The sequence below is a fragment of the Dryobates pubescens genome, chromosome 12 (genome assembly GCF_014839835.1).
Source record: "Dryobates pubescens isolate bDryPub1 chromosome 12, bDryPub1.pri, whole genome shotgun sequence".
Classification (NCBI taxonomy): Eukaryota; Metazoa; Chordata; class Aves; order Piciformes; family Picidae; genus Dryobates; species Dryobates pubescens.
Window position 1 is genome coordinate 7,356,002 of NC_071623.1, and position 23,319 is coordinate 7,379,320.

A 23,319-nucleotide genomic window follows, 5' to 3' on the forward strand; every position below is an offset into this window, starting at 1 on the left:
CAACCCTGCGTCTGCCCAGCAGCCCCCAGGCTGAGGCCACCCTCGCTGCGGGAAGGTGCAGCGATGCAGCCTCAGCGCTGGGACAGCACAGCACGCAGAGACTTCACCGGGGTGTGTGTGTGCATGTGAACTGAATCCTAATGAACATCTCGCCTCCGCAGGATATTGTCGGACTTACAGGCCAGCCCCAGGTCCAAGGATTTGAGGCGGGAGCCGCCGGCCCGGCAGAAGCAAGCACTACTCGCCGGGCTGAAGGCGCCGTAGCCACCGGGGAGGGGCAGCCGCGCCGCAGCGGCCACGCTCCCGGCTCGGCGGCGCTCTGGCTGGCGGCGCACCGAAACGGGACGGCACCAAGCCCCTACCCCCCCAAACACCCCCCGCATAGCGCCCGTTCTTCTGGCAGACACCGGTCTCGCTCCCGTGCCGCCAGCCGCCAACCCTCCCGCTGGCCCACAAGCCCCTAACGGCCGCTGCCCTCCCGCCCTGGCCGCCATTGCCCCGCCCCTGCCGGCCGGGCCCCGCCCCGCGGCGCCGCTGCAGCCCCCGCGTACATATAGGCTCCTGGCCGCACTCCCCGCGTCGCCGCCGCCGCCTCCTCCAGGCATGGCACAGGGCTCTACCTCACTATGGCAGCAGCAGCAGCGCGGCACAGCACCCTCGACTTCCTGCTTGGCGCCACAGGTAACCGGCGGGGGAGGGAGGGAGAGAGAGAGAGGAGGGCAGAGGGTGCACCCGTTCTACCCTCATCCCCCCGCCGAGGCTTAGCGGTGTGTCGCGCTCCGCCTGCCTCCTTCTTGCCCCTGCCGTCGCCGAGGAAGTGGCGCGGCCGGCCGCCTGGCTCAGTGTGGGCGCCCCCTCCACCGGGACCTCCGTCTGTCGCCCCTGCCCGGCTGTGTGCCCCGTGTGTTTCCCCGCCGGCATCCGCCTCTGCCGGCGAGCAGATGCTCCCCGGGGCCATCGTGCCGCTGTACCCGCCCTGGGCGGGCGGCCCGCTGCGGCCTCCTGCCCTGCGCCGGCCGTGCCGTGCGGCCGCCCCTCCGCTGGGGGCAGCCCGGCCTGAGGCGCGGCAGTGGTGCCGGGCGGTAGACGGACGGGGGCGGGCAGCGGTGCGTCCAGGCTCCCCTGCCCCGGGTGGGCTTTCCCCTTTGGCGGCGGCCGGGGAGCGTTGGCGCGGGCGGTGGCGCGCCGCGGGCCTGGCTTGGGGGGGAGGGATGCCCTGGCTGTTTTCGAGCGGCCGGGCCGGGGCTCTCCGCGCAGCCCGCTTCGGTTGGTGGATCCTTTGCGCCGCCCTCCAGGCGATGGCGATGGAACGGGCTGGCGGCTCCCGCCCAGCGGGGTGCGGGTACAATGCACGAGTGTTTCTTCGCTTCGGTGTTTGCTCTAACCTCGTTGCAAAAGCGCGAAGGAAGTGATCGGTGATGAAACTGCGCTTTGGATGAGCTGCCCGCTGGTTTCGAAGCTTTACCCCCTAGTTATCTGCAGAGGGCATGTTCGAGCCAGGAAACGACGAAACCGCTGCGCTCCTCAACGGCCAAGAAGGGTGAAAAGGTTTAATCGTGGGGGACCTAGCGTGGGCTGCAAAGCTGGGTGGTGAAGTCGGTGAACGCTGAGCAAGGCAGGCAGTTAGGGCTGGCCTTCCCTTTCCCCTGGGGCCGGTGTCCCTCCAGGGATCTGACCTTCTGTGTTGTCCCTCTTTCTTTTTATTTCCTTCTCTGAAGAGAGGGAGGTATGAAAGCAATTCCACGCATTTGCAGATAAAACCTACAAACAGCTTGATTTGAGAGGGAGGTTCCTGACCCCGGCGGCTCTGCTGCGTGCTGTGCCCTTCGTAGCATTGCTGTGTTTGCACTTTGAAGAGCCAGGAGCAGGGTGGGGGGAGGGCGGGGGGAAGGTATTAGTGGAGTTTTTTCAGCGTGCTTTAGAATATTCTACTATGTTTCATGTGGAAGTATTCCTGTTATCCAGTGAGATTTTTGCAGTGCAGCTTTAGCCACTCCAGTGATGACTTAATAGTGAAGGAGGTAGTCCTACCATTGGCCATGCACCCTCTGCTTGATGAGTCTAGCATGAGCAAAACTGGGCAGCTAAACCAGTCTAAAAGCAGTTTTCACAGATACCACCCAACCCCCACAGTGAACTCTCTGCCTGTTTAGATGCCTGAACTGTTGTGGGGTCAAACATGACATCAGTAAGTGGCTTCTGCAGAAGAGCTAGGATTGTCAAGGGAAAGGCCAGGACTAGGTGTATTGAAAACAATCCATAGTTGCATCAGCTGCTATGAATTTAATAGTGTGTGATAGTGGTCTTAAGTGTTTGATCCTCTCTACAACTACCTGAAGGGAGGTTGTAGCCAGATGGGGGTTGGTCTCTTCTCCCAGGCAAGCAGTACCAGAACAAGAGGACACAGTCTCAGGCTGCGCCAGGGGAGGTTCAGGCTGGATGTTAGAAAAAAGTTCTATACAGAAAGAGTGATTGCCCATTGGAATGGGCTGCCTGGGGAGGTGGTGGAGTCGCCATCACTGGAGGTTTTTAGGAGAAGACTTGACGGGGTGCTTGGTGCCGTGGGTTAGTTGTTTGGGCGGTGTTGGATTGGTTGATGGGTTGGACGCGATGATCTTGAAGGTCTCTTCCAACCTGGTTTATTCTATGTATCCTGCTTTGGCAGGGGGGATTGGACTAGATGATACTTTGAGGTCCCTTCTAACCCTTAACTCTCTGTTATTCTGTGATCCTGCCTTCCTTTCAGGTAGGTTTTCTATTCACTTTCCCTTTGAAGGCAGTATTTGGATCCTTCTCCCATCAAGAAGGATGTCTAGATGGAGGTGTGGGGAGTGACCAGGGATGCTTTGTAGATCAAAGAAGGGAAGAAGCTTTTCTTTTAGTGTGTTCCTCACATCTCACTAAGGAAGTCTGTGCTACTGGACTTGATAGGACAGTTTCAAAGTTGGCTTGAACTTTTCAGGTGGAGTTTCTCCTCTAGTGCTTGTGGCTGAAAGTATAGAGAGTTATCTGTAGAGGAGAAAATGTTGAATGTAAAGCTGTATTTTATGTCAAAGTTACAATTTAATGCCGAATCATGGATTGTCAAATAGTTGAGTTTTGTTGTCCCATGTACCTTACAGAAAAAACAAACAAACCACTTTTAAAAGTTCTGGAATAAAATGACCTAGGCTGGGACAATCATTTCTTACTAGTACAGTACATGATGAAATTGACAGCAGCCCTGCAGAAATGGACTTGGGGGTGATGGTAGACAAGAGGCTGGATGTGATCCAACAGTGTGCACTTGCAACCCAGAAGGCTGATGGCATCCTGGGCTGTATCAGGAGAAATGTGGCCAGCAAGTCAAGAGAGGTGATTCTGCCACTTGGCTCTGCTCTAGCATGACCTCACCTGGAATACTGCATCAGGCTCTGGAGCCCTCAACACAGGAAGCACATGGACCTGATGGAGCAGGTCCAGAGGAGGGCTGCAAAAACGATCAGGGGGTTTGAGCGCTTCTGCTATGAGGACAGGCTGAGGGAGCTGGGGGTGTTCAGCCTGGAGAGCCCCAAGAGTAGCCTTCCAGTAGCTGAAGGGGGCTGCAAGAAAGCTGCAGAGGGACTGTTTGCAGAGGCCTGCAGTGATAGGACAAGGGGCAGTGGTTTGAAATGAGAGAATTAGATTGTTAGGAACAAGTACTGCAACAGGTTGTTCAGGGAGGTAGCTGAGGCCCCATCCCTAGAGCCCTTCAAGGTCAGTCTTGATAAGTCTCAGAAGAAGCTCATCTAGTGGAGGATGTCCCTGCTGACTGCAGGGGAGTTGGCCCAGATGACCTTTGGAGGCCCCTTCCAGCCCAAACCTGTTCTATGATTCTGTGTTAATGATTTGGGGGGATTCATTTGTTTCTTTGTCTCGTGTGGCTTGTCTTCATCCTTGGCCTTTAGAGTTTCTTGGAGAAAGAAGGGAGGCTGTCTTTGCACCTTAGTGAAAGGGTCTGAAGGACACTGCTGCATTTGAAGATGGGATTTTGTCATGTGTTACATACTTTGCAGCTAGCAACTGCTTGTGGTGCAGAGTAGCCTAGATGGTGGTGGGTTGTTCTCACTGGCAGGCTGAACTGGCATGTGCCAAAACCCTTCAGTATCAGCCCTGTTTTCTTCAGGCCGCCCTGTTCAGGCCAGGCTGGATGTGGCTCTGAGCAGCCTGATCTAGTTTGAGGTGTCCCTGCCCATGGTGGGGGGTTGGAATTGGCTGATCCTTGGGGTCCCTTCCAACTCTAACAATTATATGATTCTGGGATGGTAATTGTTTGAGGCATTGAGAGATGCCAGCAATGTCAGTGAAATCATGGGTGTAGGGAGTTGAAAGGAGAAAAAGCCACCTTATGTAGGTTTAAGATGGGGGTTTGGCAGGGGGAATGCAGCACTGTCTTGGGAATGGGGCTGTATGGGATGGGTGACACAGTGTAGCTCTTCCAATAGCTGTCAGCTTTCTCCAGGGTTTTCAGTATCTTTTTAATGCACTACAAAAATCTACAAATTAGTCAAAAAAAGACACTTTTATATTCATAACTCTTATGTCTATAATCAATTTTAAAAATGAGATGATATAATAATTAGATATAAGCAGAGCTGAATCTTTTGAGAGCTGGATAATACAACCTGACTTCTGTGGTGGCCTTGTCAAGAGCTGATAAAAGTAGTAACTGTAGAGTAACTGTAGAGTTCAGAGTTGCAGAGGAGTATCTTGCTTATCAGTAGCCCCTGAGATAAGCAGACAGCTTCAGCAGGCAAGCAGCTTAGTGTTCCCTGTTCTAAAACACAAAAGGAATAGGAAAATGGACATGGATCTAATTGAGGCATAGAAGGATTTAGTCATAATTTTCACTTCTAGGCTAATGACATTTCTGTCAGTCAAGTGGCAATGAGGAATTTAAGGTTCCTCAAGGTAGTTAGCTAAAGTCCTTTTTTATGAAGTATGTAGATGCCCTATACCTTCCCAGAATTCATTTGAGATTACTGTTTGATATAAATCTGATCATCCATATATGAATGTGTCATACAAGCATCGCTTTCTTGGTTAGGCAATACAGAAAGAGCAAAACCAGAGCATGGTGGGAATTGGAAGGGACCTCTGGGGGTCATCTAGTCCAATGCCACTGCTAAAGCAGGTTCACCCAGGGCAGGTTGCACAGGATCACATCCGGGCAGGTTTTGAATATCCAGAGAAGGAGACTCCACAACCTCTCTGGGCAGCCTGTTCCAGGGCTCTGGCACCTTCACAGGAAAGAATTCTTCCTCATATTCAGGTGGAACTTCTGTGTTTCAGTTTGTGCCTGTTGCCCCTTGCCCTGTTGCATGGCGCTGCTGAAAAGGGTCTGGTCTCTTTCTCTTGCCACCTGCCTTTCAGATATTTATAAGCATTGATAAGATCCACTCTGTCTTCTGCAGACTAAACAGTCCCAGCTCTCTCAGCCTTTCCTGGTAAGAGAAATGCTCCAGTGCCCTAATCCTCTTCATAACCTTCCATTGGACTCTACAGTAGTTCCTTCTCTCTCTTGAATTGGAGTCCAGAACTAGATATAGTAGTCCAGATGTTGCCTTGTTAGGGCAGAGTAGAAGGGGGAGGATAAGCTCCTTTGACTTGCTGGCCACACTCTCCTTTAATACGCCCCAAGATAATCATTGGGCCTCTTGGCCACAAGGTCAAATTGCTGTCTTAGCTTGTTATCCAGCAGGATCCCCTAGCCTGTACTGGTGGATGGGGTTATTCCTCCCTAGGTATAGAGCAGCCATACACTGAACCTTGCTGAGCTTCAGTACGTTCCTCTCTACTCAGCTTTCCAAGTGAAAGGCAACACAACCTTCTGGTGTATCAGCCACTCCTCCCAGTTCTGTATCAGCAAGCCTGCTGCGGGGGTACAGTGTGTTCCCTCATCCAGGTCACTGATGAAGATTTTTCTGTATGGTGGAGGGAGGAAATGGTATGGAGGCTTTTGAGATTTGGTTTATTTGCTTTTGAGATTTTTGGGTTATTTGGTGAAGTTGCTCTGAAAGGGTAAGCACTTGTTGGAAAATGAGGTTTTTGACTGTCTAGGAGCTTACTATTTCCAACTGGATGTGTATGCACATGACCCTTTTTATTCAGGTAGGAAGGATAAATCATAACTGAGGGAAAAACATGGTGAGAAAATCAAGCCTCTCATCAATAGGATTCCATGTAGATAAAACAATGTAGCAGCTGGCTACAGTAATTATGTTCCAGTGTTGTTGGATGTGGACAATATAGGAATCATGGAATTGTTAGGGTTGGAAGGGACCTCAAGGCTCATCCGGTTCCAACCCCCCTGCCGTGGGCAGGGACACCTCACACTACAGCAGGTTGCTGACAGCCACATCCAGCCTGGCTGCAAACACCTCCAGGGATGAGGCTTCCACCACCTCCCTGGGCAACCTGTGCCAGTGTCTCACCACCCTCATGGGGAACAACTTCTTCCTAACATCCAGTCTCAAGCTACCCATTTCTAGTTTTGCTCCATTCTCCCCAGTCCTATCACTCCCTCCCCAGCTTTCTTGTAGCCCCCTTGACATACTGGAAGGCCACAATTGGGTCTCCTTGGAACCTTCCCTTCTCCAGACTGAACAACCCCAACTCCCTCAGAGCAGCTCCAGCCCTCTGCTTATCCTCATGGTCCTTCTCTGGACACCTTCCAGCACCTCCAGATCCTTCCTGTAACAGAGGCTCCAGAACTGGACACAGTGCTCCATGTGTGGTGTCTCATCAGAGTGGAGCAGAGGGGGAGAATCACCTCCCTCGACCTGCTGGCTATGCTTCTCTTGCTGCAGCCCAGGATGTGATTGGCTTTCTGGGCTGCAAGTGCACACTGGGAAGAGAGAATCCTTCACTAATAAATTGTGGACAAATTCTATCTGGAATCATGTTTATTGGATTCAACTTGAAAGAGAGCTATTTTCTGCTTTGGCTAGTGTTTTGCATGTTACTGGAGACTGCCTTGAACTACAAGACTCACTTGTGGAGTTCTTTTGGTTTTTTTGTTGTTTGGTTTTTTTCAGGTGGAGGTACTAACTGCTTCTAAAGTTAGTTAAAAACAAGTCATGTGTCTGGTGATGTAAGGAAGTGCCTTTCTGTATCTTAGACTTTTGGCCTATTTTTAAATAGACAGGAATGCTGTCAGGTGAAGCTTTAGCATGCAGTCAGGGCTATAAAAATTTAAAGAACCCCCACATCCTTTTTTTTGGTGTGGTTTGTTTTACAGTTGTTTAGTCATACTGCATGATACAGAGTCATCATAGAATCGATAAGGTTGGAAGAGACCTCAAAGATCATTAAATCCAACCTGTCATGAAAGACCTCATGACTATTAAACCATGGCATCAAGTGCCACATCCAGTCCTCTCTTGAACACCTCCAGGGACAGTGACTCCACCACCTCCCTGGGCAGCACATTCCAATGGCCAATTACTCTTTCTGGGAAGAACTTTCTCCTCACCTCCAGCCTAAACCTCCCCTGGCACAGCTTGAGACTGTGTCCTCTTGTTCTCGTGCTGGTTGCCTGGAAGAAGAGACCAACTCCCAGCTGGCTACAGCCTCCCTTCAGGGAGTTGTAGACAGCAAATAAGGTCTCCCCTGAGCCTCCTCCAGGCTAAACACCCCTAGCTCCCTCAGCCTCTCCTTACAGGGCTATGTTCAAGGCCTCTCCCCAGCCTTGTTGCCCTTCTCTGGACACATTCAAGTGTCTCAATGTCCTTCATAAACTGAGGGGCCCAGAACTGGACACAGGACTCAAGGTGTGGCCTAACCAGTGCAGAGTACAGGGCAGAATGACTTCCCTGCTCCTCCTGGCCACACTATTCCTAATGCAGGCCAGGATGCCATTGGCCTTCTTGGCCACCTGGGCACACTGCTGGCTCATGTTTAGCCATCTGTCAATCAGTACCCCCTTATAACTGTAATAAATGGTCATACATGTGTTCTGGAAGAATCCTGATTACAAAACATAAGTTTCTCAGCTAAGTATGATTTCAGTATTGAATTTGTTACCTAGGCTATTGAATCTGTTAAATATTTGAATTGCATGCAGTTCAGCTGGCATTTTTGCCTGCAGTCCAAATACTTAGCAGTGAAGTTGGTATGTTTTTAGCTGCATGCCATTCAAATATTGAACTTAGCCTTTTAATTCTTATCTGTGTTTTGACTGGAAATCTTTAATGCTCTTCATAGAGCATGGGTGCAGTTTTATGTGCTTGTTACTTGATCTGAACCTTCTGGAGGGGAGGGAAACGTTGACAGAGCTTTTAATTCTGCATTTCTTTGGAGCTTTATGGCTTAGTTTTCTCGTTTTAAAGACCAATTGAAAACCAAAGGCCTTCCAGAGTGGGCAGTCTCCCAGGAATAGTGTTTTAAGAGAACTGGGTGAGAAGTGGTGCTTTACTGGCTCTTACTCTCTGGCATCTGGCACAGGTTGCCCAGGGAGGTGGTGGAAGCCTCATCCCTGGAGGTTTTTTGCAGCCAGGCTGGATGTGGTTGTGAGCAGCCTGCTGCAGTGTGAGGTGTCCCTGGCCATGGCAGGGGGGGTTGGAACTGGATGATCCTTGAGGTCCCTTCCAACCCTTACAATTTTATGATTCTATGATCTCTGAAACCTCTACCTGAACTTCCACCTGTGAAAAGTCTTCACGAGTTCAGCTCTTTGCATGTGTTGAGCTGTAATAAAGGCAACTTGGAATTGGTGCAGGTTCGGTTTAAGAAGTAGGTAGTCAGCAGTTCTAGCTGCTGAGTTGTGCTGTATCTTGCACTTAGTGTGGAAATCCTGGAGGAAGCAGGAAGAGGTGACTGGCATTGGAAATTCAGTATCTCCTGCAGGGTTATTTTCCCCCCAAGTAAGTTGAAATCGTGTGTATGAAGGAGAAGAGGCTTAACCTAATGCTAAGTACTCAACAGTTTCTGTGATTGTAAGTGGAGGATTCCTCAATACCCCCTGAGCACTTGGCTGTATAGGGAGTTCTTCCATTTCCTCTGTAATGGGCGCTTTTGTTGCCTAAGGTGCTGGAGATGCTGGGGCTTTGTTTTTCTGGGGAGGCAGCTTGTGCTTCTGTGACTGGAGCTGGCTGCAGTTTAGCACTAAAAGCACATTGAGGTGTATTCGACCATACGGTGAGGGGAGTGTCAGCTCTGAGCCTCGCAGCTGAATTGGACTGGTTCTGTCAAGTGCTGGATTGTCTGAAGTGCTGAAACACCTGATGACAGTGATAACATGCAGGTGATAGGCTTATCTCATTTCTTTACCATACTGATTTATGGTATGTTACCAGAATTTGCTGACTCCTTGGCTATGGCTTGGATACGAGGACCCTTTAAATAAAGATTAAACAAGACTCTAATAATTGCCTCTGAGGCTTGCAACATTCCTGGCTAAAGGTGTGTTTGCAGCTGACTTGCAGCTGCACTTCAGAAATAGGTCTGTGTTGGTTATACCCTTGTAGCAGCCTCCACCAGTACCTTACAGAAAAAAGACAAACCACTTTTAAGCATTCTGGAGTGAAATGACCTAGGGTGGGACAATCCTTACTTACCAGTACAGTCTGGGGGATGATGAAATTGACAGCAGCCCTGCAGAAAAGGACTTGGGGGTGATGGTAGACAAGAGGCTGGATGTGAGCCAACAGTGTGCACTTGCAACCCAGAAGGCTGATGGCATCCTGGGCTTTATCAGGAGAAATGTGGCCAGCAAGTCAAGAGAGGTGATTCTGCCACTTGGCTCTGCTCTAGCATGACCTCACCTGGAATACTGCATCAGGCTCTGGAGCCCTCAACACAGGAAGCACATGGACCTGATGGAGCAGGTCCAGAGGAGGGCTGCAAAAACGATCAGGGGGTTTGAGCGCTTCTGCTATGAGGACAGGCTGAGGGAGCTGGGGGTGTTCAGCCTGGAGAGCCCCAAGAGCAGCCTTCCAGTAGCTGAAGGGGGCTGCAAGAAAGCTGCAGAGGGACTGTTTGCAGAGGCCTGCAGTGATAGGACAAGGGGCAGTGGTTTGAAATGAGAGGAGAATTAGACTGTATGTTAGGAGCAAGTACTGCACAATGAGGGTGGTAGAATGCTGCAACAGGTTGTCCAGGGAGGTAGCTGAGGCCCCATCCCTAGAGCCCTTCAAGGTCAGTCTTGATAAGTCTCAGAAGAAGCTCATCTAGTGGAGGATGTCCCTGCTGGCTGCAGGGGAGTTGGCCCAGATGACCTTTGGAGGCCCCTTCCAGCCCAAATCCGTTCTATGATTCTGTTAACAGAAGTGATGTGGACTCAGCCTGTGTGCTTGGCTGAGCCCTGCAGGACTCCACAGTCTAGTTTTGACAGGCCTGGACCAAGAGCTGGCCTGCTGTGTCAGAGCGCAAGTGGAGCTTGTCAGGAGGTGTTAATACAAGAATTAATAGCTTTCCATTTTTAGCTGTGAACTCATTGCCCTGCTTCTGCTGGTTTCCACCTCTGAAGATTAAAATTCTTTATGAATGGAAGTCTGAAAAGATAATGATCTGATACTCCAGCCTGATGCCAGGTACTCAGGGGCTGCTTGCTCAGACATGAAGGAGCTGTCACCCACAAAGGTGAAGGTTAGCAGCATGGGAGGCGTTTCCATCTTGAGGCTGCAGGAGATAGACTACTTTTGACACCTCAGTATTTCCCATTTCAGGTACACTTCTGACCATTCCTTTTCAGTGGCAAAACCCTTGGAAGGAGAGAAAAGTACTCATCACTCTGCTTAGGTTTCTGGAAGATGGTCAGGTGCCAGCTGATGAAAGTGGCTTGAGAGATGTAAGTGAACAGGAGAGCTTGGTATCATCTAGGCATGCTGAAATTCTGTTACCAACTTCCCCTTGTCTAACTGGTTTTATGGATGGAAGGCCTACAGATACTTCAGCAAATGATAGCATTTAAAAGGTGAATAGTCTTTGTCAACTAATGGGCTTCAGTTTAGTGAAGGGCCACAAGGATGATCAGGGGGCTGGAGCTCTTCTCCTGTGAAGACAGGCTGAGAGAGTTGGGGTTGTTCAGTCTGGAGAAGAGAAGGCTGTGGGGAGACCTTACTGTGGCCTTCCAGTATCTGAAAGGGGCTACAAGGAAGCTGGGGAGGGACTTCTTAGGATGTTGGTTAGTGATAGGACTGGAGGAATGGAGGGGAGGGGAGATTTAGGTTAGATGTTGGGCAACCTGTTCCAGTGAAGAACTTTTTCCTAAAGAAGTGGTGGAAGCCTCCTCCCTGGATGTGTTTAAAGCCAGACTGGATATGGCTCTAGGCAACCTGCTGTAGTGTGAGGTGTCCCTGCCCATGGCAGGGGGGTTGGAACTGGATGATCCTTGAGGTGCCTTCCAACCCTGACAATTCCATGATTACTGGGAGAAAGGAAAGAAGTTAGTGGAGCTGAGGCATTGAAGCCACATTTGATGTTAAGGCTTAAGCTACACATCTCATGAAGTGAATGTTCCAAGTGCGAAAATACTCTGTGCAAAGCTGGCCTGAGGAACTTATGTATGAGATGGTGGCTTGCAAATGTCCCTTTGTCTGCTGCTCAGCTCTGATGATCTCTTGGGGGTGAATTGTTCCCAGAAATTTAATGAGATCTGTAGCAAAATTAAAATTGACCAAGCAGTAAGTCTGGAAGAGTCTGGTTTGGGACCTGGGTGTACTGGTTGACAGTAGCTGAACATGAGACAGCAGTGTGCCCAGGTGGCCAAGAAGGCCAATGGCATCCTGGCCTGCATCAGGAATAGTGTGGCCAGAGGAGCAGGGAAGTCATTCTGCCCTGTACTCAGCACTGGTTAGGCCACACCTTGAGCCCTGTGTCCAGCTCTGGGCTCCTCAATTCAAGAAAGATGTTGAGCTGCTGGAAGGTGTCCAGAGAAGGGCAACAAGGCTGGGGAGGGGTCTGGAGCACAGCCCTGTGAGGAGAGGCTGAGGGAGATGGGGTTGCTTAGCCTGCAGAAGAGGAGACTCAGGGGAGACCTTCTTGCTGTCTACCACTGCCTGAAGGGAGGTTGCAGCCAGGTGGGGGTTGGTCTCTTCTCCCAGGCACCCAGCACCAGAACAAGAGGGCACAGTCTCAAGCTGTGCCGGGGAGGTTTAGGCTAGATGTTAGGAAAAAGTTCTTCACAGAGAGTAATTGGCCATTGAAATGTGCTGCCCAGGGAGGTGGTGGAGTCACCATCCCTGGAGGTGTTTAAGAAGAGCCTGGATGAGGCACTTGGTGCCATGGTTTAGTTGATTAGATGGTGTTGGGTGACAGGTTGGACTCAATGATCTTGAAGGTGTTTTCCTACCCGCTTGATTCTGTGTTCTGTAAAGGGGAAAGGAGTCTGTTTATGGGCTGTTCAGGACAGTGTGACAAGCATTTCACAGCTGTGTGTGTGGCTGTGTAACATTATGCTGAGGTAATCAATTCTTCTAACTGCATTGTCTGTCCTGGTAGCAGAAGTTTCACTATTTAACCTTTTCAAACAAGTTTTTCTCCTGAACACTAGATGGAGTGGAATGTTGCCTTTGTAAGTGCTGCCAACAAGTGTGTTCTGCCACATCACTCTACTCAAATGTGGAGCCAAACTTGCTGTTCTCAGGTGTTGAGTTTGAAATGGTAAGATACCTTGCCAAGCTGTAGTTAGGATTGTAGCTACTGTGTGTAACACAGAGTCGATTAGTCTTACTCTGGATGTGCTTATTGGTGGTACTCTGAGATGTAACACTACCATTATTCCACAGTTTGGTAATGGATGTTTTTAGTACTGCAATATCATTTCACAGTATCACAGTAACTAAGGTTGGAAGAGACCCCAAGGATCATCAAGTCCAACCTGTTCCAACAGACCTCCACTGCTGCCCTCTTAAAGCACAAACAGTAAGGCTTAAACCTCACTCATGTTGGGGTTGCAGTTTTATTGAGGCTGAGCCATGAAGATGTTGAAGGCAGTGGAGCATCTTCCTGTTGAGGAGAGGCTGAGGGAGCTGTAGCTCTTTAGCTTGGGAAAGAGGAGACTGAGAAGTGACCTCATTCATGTTGATAAAGATGTAAAGGAAGGAGCCAGGCCCTCCTCAGGGATGTCCAATGACAGGACAAGGGGCACTGGGTGCAAGCTGGAGCAGAGGAGGTGCCACATGAACAGAAGGAAAAACTTTTTCCCTGTGAGGGTGCCAGAGCCTTGGAGCAGGCTGCCCAGAGAGGCTGTGGAGTCTCCTGCTCTGGAGACTTTCCAAACCCACCTGGATGTGTTCCTGTGTAACCTGCCCTAGGTGCTTTTGCTCTGGCAGGAGGGTTGGACTCTCAGTGATCTCTGGAGGTCCCTTCCAACCCCTGACATTCTGTGGGATTACAGAAAACTTCAGGAGCTTCATCCTGACAAACAATCATGAGGTATTCAGTACAGAAGACCACTTTGGGTTTTGTGTGTGCAGTAAATTAACTTTTTAGTTGTCCCAGACCAAGAAATTGAGTGGAGGAAGATTGAAGGAGTAACTTCTTCAGTGTGTTTGGGTTTTTTTTTCCCTTTTTGTGGAAGTGGATGGAGCTCAGAAATGTGTAGTGGTTGCTGTTGATCTAGACTTCTGCAGGGCTGTCCACACTGCTCAGGTAAAGTTCCTGCACTTGCTGTTGTGGCACAGCATGGCTTTGTTTGCCTGTATTTGCTAGGAAGCTAGAGGTCCTCACAGTAGGAGTGTGGTGGATGTTATATGGAAGCCCTTTAGGAAAGGGCAGCTTCCACTCTTGACCTTCTGTAATACAGAGCAATGAAATGGAGAAAGTACGGTGGGGAAGTTTTTGGTCTGCTTTCTCCTGGATGGGTGAACTGTTCATAGAATCATAGAATGGTTGGGGATGGAAGGGACCTCCAAAGGTCATCCAGTCCAACCTCCCCAACTAGATCAGGTTTCCTGGGCAACCTGTTCCAGTCTTCCACCACAGTAAAGACCTTGTTCCTAACATCCAGTCTAAATCTGCTCTTCTCTAGCTTAAAGCTATTGCCCTGGTCCTGTCACTGCAGGCCTTTGTAAGCAGACCCTTCCCACCCTTGTAGCCCCCTTCAGATACTGTAAGGTTGCTGTTAGGTCTACCTAAAGCCTTCTCTTCTCCAGGCTGAACACCCCCAGCTCCCTCAGCCTGTCCTCATAGCAGAGGTGCTTCAACCCCTTGATCATTTTTGTGGCCCTCCTCTGGACCTGCTCCATCAGCTCCATGTCCTTCCTATTGCCTTCTTTAAACCTAATGCTGAGTATTTATGCAGACTTCTGTGTGCATCAACATCACGAGCTTGGTTCTCACAGTTGTAAATTGATTGAAAGGAGCAATTTTAGTATAGATTTCAGATTGCTACTGAATCTGCTTCCACGGAGCTAGCAAAGACAGATTCTTCTTGAGGGGAAGAGGGTATGAAGGAGGAAGGTGTCCTGATTTCCAAAGTTAATACCTGGGAGGTGCTAAGCCAGCTGTTTTCTATTTGCATCTGCTGCCTTTGTGCTGGGGAGTAATGGAAAGAGGGGCTTTGAGGTGTGCTTGAATGGGGTCCTTGCATTCTTGTGAGGCCTGAGTTTTTGTAGTAGCAGTTGAAGGAAAAGGGCCATTTTAGGCAACCAAGCACTGATACAAGCTGGGCAGGGACTGGCTTGAGAGCAGCCCTGTAGAAAAGGACTTGGGGGTTGTAGTAGTTCATTTGCTTCTGGCTGAAAAGCTAATGCTGGGGGAAACTTCAACCCACCACAGGGTTGCTGGTGGGTGAGAAGCTCAACAGGAGCCAGCAGTGTGCACTTGCAGCCCAGAAAGCCGACCAGAGCCTGGGCTGCAGCAAGAGAAGCATTAGCCAGCAGGTCGAGGGAGGTGATTCTCCCCCTCTGCTCCACTCTGGTGAGACCCCACCTGGAGCACTGTGTCCAGTTCTGGAGCCTCTGTTACAGGAAGGATCTGGAAGTGCTGGAAGGTGCTCATCCTCATGGCCCTCCTCTGGACAGAGGGCGTTGGGGCTGCTCAGTCTGGAGTAGGAAAGGTTCCAGGGAGACCTTCTTGTGGCCTTCCAGGATCTGAAGGGGGCTCCAAGAAAGCTGGGGAGGGACTTCTGAGGGTGTCAGGGAGTGATAGGACTGGGGGGGATGGAGCAAAACTAGAAATGGGTAGCTTGAGATTGAACGTTAGGAAGAAGTTGTTCCCCATGAGGGTGGTGAGAGCCTGGCACAGGTTGCCCAGGGAGGTGGTGGAAGCCTCATCCCTGGAGGTCTTTGCAGCCAGGCTGGATGTGGCTGTGAGCAACCTGCTGTAGTGTGAGGTGTCCCTGGCCATGGCAGGGGGGTTGGAACTGGCTGATCCTTGAGGTCCCTTCCAACCCTGACCATTCTATAATAACTGTTGTCATTCTGAACTTTCATTTGAGCCTGTGGTGTTTCTGTGGACAAACACTAGTGTGCTCTCCACACATGCAGGCAGATGCTTTTAACCAGGACTAAGTCTTCTGAAGTTTTCAGCTTTTTTTTTTTAAGGAGGAAAAAACCCAAACTTCTGTGTAAGAGTTAGTGAATAAATGATAACCAGTTACCTGCAGTTTGATGTTCTGCTCTCTAGTATGCATGGGGAGGGAGGGAACTAGCAGGATGAGGCTGTTGGTTGTCTACAAATTGTAGTGCCTTTATCTTTTTGCTGCTCAGAGTGCCTGTTTTAGTGCCTAGAGGAAATGTAGCACTCCTGAAGTACAGACACACTGGAGCCTAAAGTCTCTCTCCTCAGGTCTGACTATTGAACATGCTAAACATTTTACTTGCTAGCACACCCCTAATTCTTTAGTCCTTTCATGATTAAGACTGAGATACCATATTGACATTGGAAAAATGCCTTCTGTTGGTGAGAGGAGCCCATGCACACCTATAACCCTGGTTACTGTATTACTAGTGGCTGGTGGTGAGGGGAGGTATTGAGTGGCCTGCCTTGACTCATGTGAGCTTAGTGCCAGAGCAGTCAGGTGTGCTCCTGCAGCAGGCTGAAGGCCCAGGCTCTTGCTGCTCTCACCTTGAACTGCCCCTGGGACCTCACCTGGATAGAAATTGTAGAATGGTTTAGATTGGAAAGGACCTCCAAAGGTCCAGTCCCCTTGCAGTCAGCAGAGACAGCCTCCACTGTGTCTGGTTGCACAGAGCTTTGTACAGCCTGACCTTGAATATGAATATCTTCAGTGCTGGGGCCTCAACTACCTGCCTGGGCAACCTGTTGCAGTGTTCCACCACCCTCATGGTGCAGAATTTGTTCCTAACATCCAGTCTAAATCTGCTCTTCTCTCATTTCAAACCACTGTCCCTTGTCCTATCACTCCAGGCCTTTGGAAACAGGCCCCCTGGAAGGCTGCTCTTAGTTCTTCTTGGAACCTTCTCTTCTCCACACTGAACAACCCCACTTCCCTCAACCTGTCCTTATAGCAGAGGTGCTCCTGATCATCTTCATAGCCCTCCCCTAGACCTGCTCCATCAGGTCCTCTAGAGCTGGATGCAAAATTAATCTGTCTTCCCAGGTGTGTTCCCTTCATTTCTTATGTCTGACACACTCCTACTTTGTCTTTGCACTTTTCCTGTGAGGTTCTTGGAAGATCTGGAGTGAAGAGGTAGTGTGCGCTTGTGTGAGGATTTCAGACTTGCCCAATGCATTGACTTAATATATTGAAAGGATTAATTTATGCACCTCTGAACCAAACCAATATGCCAGTCATTCAGTTTGCTAGGCTGCAGTTTGCATCTTAATAGACACTAATCCTTTAATGTACTCTTAGTCCACTTTTTATTCCCCCTCCTTGAGGGTGTAGCTACCAAGGGAACAATTCAGCAGAGATCTAGAGGCATAAGTGCTTTGTGTTGTCTTGTTTTGGTTGTGACACTCTGGCTTGCTAGAGGAAATGGTTCCAAATCAGGGTAGGAAATATTTGAAGTCAGGAAAGGGGTAAATATTTTTTGATGAGGGCTGATCTGTTCCCATAGTTTAAGAAGATCTTGTCAAGCCTCTGGTATGAGGTCTTAAACTAGAGTATTTTTAGAAGTAGTCTGTAGCTCAATAGCAAATCACTGGGCTGAGCCCAGTGAAACTAACCAGTGCTGTGCATGAGGACAGACTAAATGCTCTCAGTAGGTCTGGCTTTTGAGCTGTGCTCCTGTTCACAGATCACTGTCAAACGTTGTCTTTCAGAGATGTATTTTCAACTGCTGCAAGTCATCTGTTCAAGTGTGCTGGGATTGCCAAACTGCCTGGCTTAAAGGGGCATTAACTCTCTTGAGGAAATGTCTCAAATCCTGTCTTGCACTGGTTTTGTTTCGGAGCTTTAGAGTTGGAACTTTGGACCTTTTCATTCCTTCTAGCAAGTGATTATCAAATAGCTACAGCAGTGCTTCATGCTTGGCAACCACAGTTTTGTTTCTTTTGCTCCTGAACAGGAGAATAGATGGAGTACTTGAATTAACATTTTGGGGATTCAAACCTGTTCCTACTGTTCTAATCACCATCGTCCTTTCTGCTTATCAGGGCTTGGTTATAGCCTATCTGAGCTTGGGACACAAATGGATTTGGGTGAGAGATGGTGGGATTGCTGTCACTTCCTGATGCCCTCAGGCAACCACTGGAGCCTGAAACATTTTAAAATGAAAATCAAACTTGGGAGAACTAATTAGCCCTCCAAGGCAAGTCCTGTGTGGTACAACCGAAAGGAGACCTGGTGAAAGAGCCTGTTCCTGTTGTTTATTTCCTCAAGTTAATTGCCTAATAGGAAGAATTCAAGCTTGTGCCTGGCTTCTTAGCCAAGAAGTCTGCTACTGAATATACCAAACCCACCTTGATGCATTCCAGCGTGACCTGCTCTAGAGGCTCCTGCTCTCTGGCAGGGGGGTTTGGACTGCATGATCTTTTGAGGTTCCTTCCAACCCCCCCATTCAGTGATTCAGCAGCTTGAGGGTTTAATATGTTCATAGAGCAGAACAGAAGTCAGTGATGAGTTGTCCTGCAGCCTCTGCTAAGATGCACCTAGTACAAATCCTTGAAGCTGTCAAAAGGAGATAGAGAAAACCTCTAAAATAACTTGTGTTCACACTGCATTTAACCTGTCTTGCTACTTCAGTATCTTGGAGCTGCAGAAGTGGTCTGGGGACTAGTTGCCTTTTAGTTGAGTTTGGGTTTCATGCTGATATTGTGGCCTTCCAGTATCTGAAGGGGGCTATAAGAAAGCTGGGGAGGGACTGTTGAGGGTGTCAGGGAGTGATAGGACTGGGGGGAATGGAGCAAAACTAGAAATTGGTAGATTGAGATTGGATATTAGGAAGAAGTTGTTCCCCATGAGGGTGGTGAGACACTGGCACAGGTTGCTCAGGGAGGTGGTAGAAGCCTCCTGCCTGGAGGTTTTTGCAGCCAGGCTGGATGTGGCTGTGAGCAACCTGCTGTAGTGTGAGGTGTCCCTGCCCATGGCAGGGGAGTTGGAAGTGGCTGATCTTTGAGGTCCCTTCCAGCCCTGACAGTTGTATGCTATGTTGTGAAAGGGTATGGCATGCATTTAGTGATGCTGTGATGGTAACATAAATGTGTGAGGGAAGGAAAGGAGCAGGAGTTCTGTAAAAGCTGAGGCAGAAGGTAAAGCAGTGTGAGCCAAGGAAGCCAGTGCCAAGCCAGAGGAGGTGACCACATTACCTGAAGTGACAAAGATTGGTGTGAATGTGCAGGCTTGGGAACAGCTGCTCCTACCTTCCCCGAGCAAGTGTCGATGCATGCCCCAAAGCCGTGTGTTTAAAGCCAGCCATGCAAAGTTCCTCTCCCAGTGCAAAGCCGCAGAGGCTGGAATCTGTTCAACAACTGTGGCTCTAATTATGATCCCATCTCTTTTTGATCTTCCAAAACCATGTTGGCTTGATTTGTCAGCCCACTAACTAACCACTGTGACCAGAGTTAGCTACTAAGCAGAGATGTTTTGAGCCTCAATTACTGCCTGTGCTGTGGTGGTTGGTACCTAACTGATGCTGGATAGCAGGTAGAAAAACTTCCTGTCTTCATAATTTGAACAAATAGGGAAGGGAGAGACTACTGTGGGGTTTAGTGATGGTAGAAGAACTGATCTTTGGTATAGATTTTTTGGGGGGTTCATTTCTTTGAAGCTTGTACAAATGGCCTGGAAACCATTGCTCATTATGCCTGCAGGCTACACTTAACTGCTTTCCAAACTATATGAATTCAGGGGCAAGGAGGAGAACAAAATGCCCTTGGGAATAACTCCTTAAGAGGTCAAGGCAGGGGAAATTACCAAATACTTCAGCACTGAGGTTATAAACTGTTCATAATGTGGCTGTGCCAGGTGATTCCCCTGACAGGCTCTAAACCTTGCTTATGTTATTGACATATAAACAAAGCCACCACAGGCATTCAGTATGGGAAGCAAAACTACTTTTCAGCCTGGGGAAGAAGAGGCTCAGCTGCCTACAGCTACCTGAAGGGAGGTTGTAGCCAGGCAACCAGCACCCGAACAAGAAGACACAGTCTCAAGCTGTGCCAGGGGAGGTTTAGGCTGGATGTTAGGAAGAAATTCTTCCCAGAAAGAGTGATTGGCCTTTGGAATGTGCTGCCCAGGGAGGTGGTAGAGTCACCATCGCTGGAGGTGTTTAAGAGCCTGGATGAGGCACTTGGTGCCAAGGTATGGTTGATTAGATGGTGTTGGGTGATAGGTTGGACTTGATGATCTCAAAGGTCTTTTCCTGCATGGTTAATTCTGTGTTCTGTACTCCAGGCTGCCAGCAAAAACTGTTCAGCCTTTTGGTAAGAAAGAAACAAAACCTAAAAAAAACTCAACCAAGCAAACTCCCAAAGAAAAAAAATAATAACCAAACCTCCACCCCCCCAACCTAAAAACCCAACAGCACATGTTCCCTCTGACACCCCCCAGAACCTCCCACCCAAAGAACCTCACCCAAGCCAGAACTGATTTGAGTGGAAGATGCTTACTAATGATTTTTTTTGTCTCTCTCTGAATCTCACAGCTGATTGCAATGCCGTTCTTAAAGCTCTACAGCCCATTTTTCAGGAGCAGGGAATGACAGAAACGGTTCATAACTGGGAAGATCATGGCTATCTAGCAACCTACATTCAAAAAAATGGCAGGTGAGTGGTTTTTCCTTCTCCTCCCTGTTGGATTGTGTCCCCTCTGTCCTCCCTTACAATTATTTCTTTCTCCCCATATCAGATCTCCTTCGAAGGTGTTAATGTATTAGCCTGTGTCTGAAGTGGCTAGGTTCAGAATGCTGGTAATCTTGTCTGTACCATCTTGCATTGTGGGTGTCTGAGAGTTGCATTGCTCACTCTAGACTGTATTGATGCAGTAACACTGTGAGGTGTCTTATCAGGGCTAACCCTTCCAGATTTGACTGGGAGCATCCATGACCTCCCTGGGCAACCTGTGCCAGTGTCTCACCACCCTCATGGGGAACAACTTCTTCCTAGCATCCAATCTGAATCTACACATTTCTAATTTACTTTCCATTCCCCCCAGTCCTGTCACTCCCTGACACCCTCAAAAGTCCCTCCCCGGCTTTCTTGTAGCCCCCTTCAGATACTGGAAGGCCACAATTAGGTCTCCTCGGAGTCTTCTCTTCTCCAGACTGAACAACCCCAACTCCCTCAGTCTGTCCTCATAGGAGAGAAGCTCCAGCCCCCTAATCTTCAGTGCTCCATCTTAGAGAATGATTTAGGCTGCAAGGCACCTCAAGGATCATCCAGTACCAACCCCCCTGCCATGGGCAGGGACACCTCACACTAGATCAGGTTGCTCAAGATCCTATCCAACCTGGCCTTGAACATCTCCAGGGAAGGGGCAACCACCACCTCCCTGGGCAACCTCTTCCAGTGTCTCACCACCCTCATGGGGAAGAACTTCTTCCTGATCTCCAATCTAAATCAGCCCTTCTCAAGCTTCAATCCATTCCCTCTTGTCCTATCATGCTGTGTGAGTTGGTGCTGTTCCTGAGCAGGGGTTTTGTGAATATGAGCAAACACATTTTTAACCAGCCAAAGGTGACTGAGCCAGTACAAGACAAAGATGCACAAGAGATGTAACAAGCTGGGTACTAATCCCATGAAAAATGTTTGAGATGAGATAGTGACAGGTTGCTAAACTGTCTACACTCCAAAGTCTGCAGAGCTAATCCCAGTAGCTTGCAGTGTGCCCCATGCTACAGATTGTTTGAAATCTGAGTGCTGTTGATGATGCAAGGCCCTGCATCTTGCTTGGGGCAGTCCCAAGCACTGATACAGGCTAGCAGGGACTGGCTTAAGAGCAGCCCTGAAGAATAGGACTTGGGGTGCTGGTGGATGAGAAGCTCAACAGGAGCCAGCAGTGTGCACTTGCAGCCCTGAGAGCCAACCAGAGCCTGGGCTGCATCAAGAGAAGCATAGCCAGCAGGGCCTGGGAGGTGATTCTCCCCCTCTACTCTGCCCTGGTGAGACCACACCTGGAGTACTGTCCAGTACTGGAGCCTCTATTACAGGAAGGATCTGGAGGTGCTGGAAGGTGTCCAGAGAAGGGCCATGAGGATGAGCAGAGAGCTGGAGCTGCTCTGCTATGGAGACAGATTGAGAGAGTTGGGACTGTGGATGTTAGGAAGAAGCTCTTCCCCATGGGGGTGGTGAGACACTGGCACAGGTTGCCCAGGGAGGTGGTGGAAGCCTCATCCCAGGAGGTTTTTGCAGCCAGGCTGGATGTGGCTGTGAGCAACCTACTGCAGTGTGAGGTGTCCCTGCCCATGGCAGGGGGTTGGAACTGGCTGATCCTTGGGGTCTCTTCCAACCCTAACAGTTTTGTGATACTGTGAACAGCCCAGTGTGTGGCTGTTGAAGGAATTGGAGCTGATCTGGGGATTAAACCATGCTTTTCTGTTGTCATTACCAAAGCACCAGAGCCCTCTTCTCCTTTGTCTGAAGCTAAGCAAGCAAAAGTCACATGAGTCCACTCTACCTGGTCCATTTACTTTGTGATTCACTCTGACAAAAGACCTAATTGAGGGAAGTTCATCTGGAAACGTTTAATAATGGGGTTGTCAACACAAGACTCTAGAACTGGGTGGGAAGTAGCTCCCTTGAGCCACTCAAGTCTTGCTGTAGTGGTGGGGATGGATACACTTCTCTGCCTTTCCAGCCTCCTTACCCAAATGCTGTATGAGTCAGTAGCACATGCAGGACAAGAGCCCTTCCTCTGAATTTTGGGGCTCCAGCTGTCATTGTTTTTATGAGCTTTGTGTTTTCAGTTCTTCCCCATGAGGGTGATGAGACACTGGCACAGGTTGCCCAGGGAGGTGGTGGAAGCCTCATGCCTGGAGATGTTTGCAGCCAGGCTGGATGTGGCTGTGAGCAACCTGCTGTAGTGTGAGGTTGATCCTTGAGGTCCTTTCCAGCCCCAACCGTTCTATGATTCTATTTCAGAATGCTTTCAAGGGTCACCTGAAGCAGCATGCTTTTACTGAAGCATCAGTTGCTCTGGCTAAGACTGGACAGTTAATTTTAGGAATAGGAAGTCTTTATCTCTTTTAATGTGTATGATCCTTTGTGCAGAGTCATAGGGCCCAGTATATCTTAACAGGTTTCAAGTCAGTGAGTCGAGGGTGGGGAGAAATTTCAAGCTAACCTTTGGAAATTGAGCATCTCCTCAACTAATGCTGAATTTCAATAGCAGCACTGCTTGTGATCAAGTACTCTTCTGATCCTGCCTACAGCCACCAGGGTTTTTCTGGTTCTCTGTGCATCCCTGCTCCCCCTGTTTGTAGGGTGCTCTCTGAGAAGGCTTTAGAAACCCACAAAACCTGGAGCTTGGAGTCATTCTCTCGACAGCAGAAGACTGTCTGTTGGAAAAAGCTTTCTCCTCCCTTACACACCTCCATTTTTAGCTTGTGTCTGAAGCCTTGTTTAGAGAAGTGTAATCCTGCTGGCATTTGACTTCACTGTTCAGCACAGTGCCAGATTTCCCCAGCTGAAGTTGGTGTGTGTGTCACTGAGGTGGTGAGGAGCGCTAACAGCGCGAAGGGAGGGGTGTGTTTGCTTTGTTAGGCTTTTACCAGCCACACTATGTGCTAGTCAGCATATTTTAGAGGAGGAGGATGAGCATTCCTCAGCTCTTTTGTTGCAGGCTGAAATGCTTATTCATGTAGCTTACCTAGAAGACAAAAAAATGGGATGGAGGTTTGGAAGCAGTTGCTAAGAACCACCAACAGTTTAGAGCCCTGATAGCTTTCATTGGCTTAATTACCTTGTGGTAGAAAAGAGAACAGCAGTAATGGTGTGGTGGATAAACTGTGTCTG

At 49.2% G+C, this 23,319-nt stretch overlaps 1 protein-coding gene across 1 annotated transcript in view; it reads left to right on the forward strand.

The window, feature by feature from the left end:
* The first annotated feature begins 530 nt into the window (after window positions 1-530).
* The window catches only part of SMS (spermine synthase), a 52,482-nt gene continuing 29,693 nt past the window's right edge, over window positions 531-23,319 (forward strand). Inside the window, exons 1-2 of the mRNA XM_054166005.1 lie at window positions 531-681; window positions 20,013-20,133. Coding sequence (XP_054021980.1) covers window positions 627-681; window positions 20,013-20,133 — 176 coding nt within the window. The 5' untranslated portion in view covers window positions 531-626. The remainder of the gene's footprint in view (window positions 682-20,012; window positions 20,134-23,319) is intronic.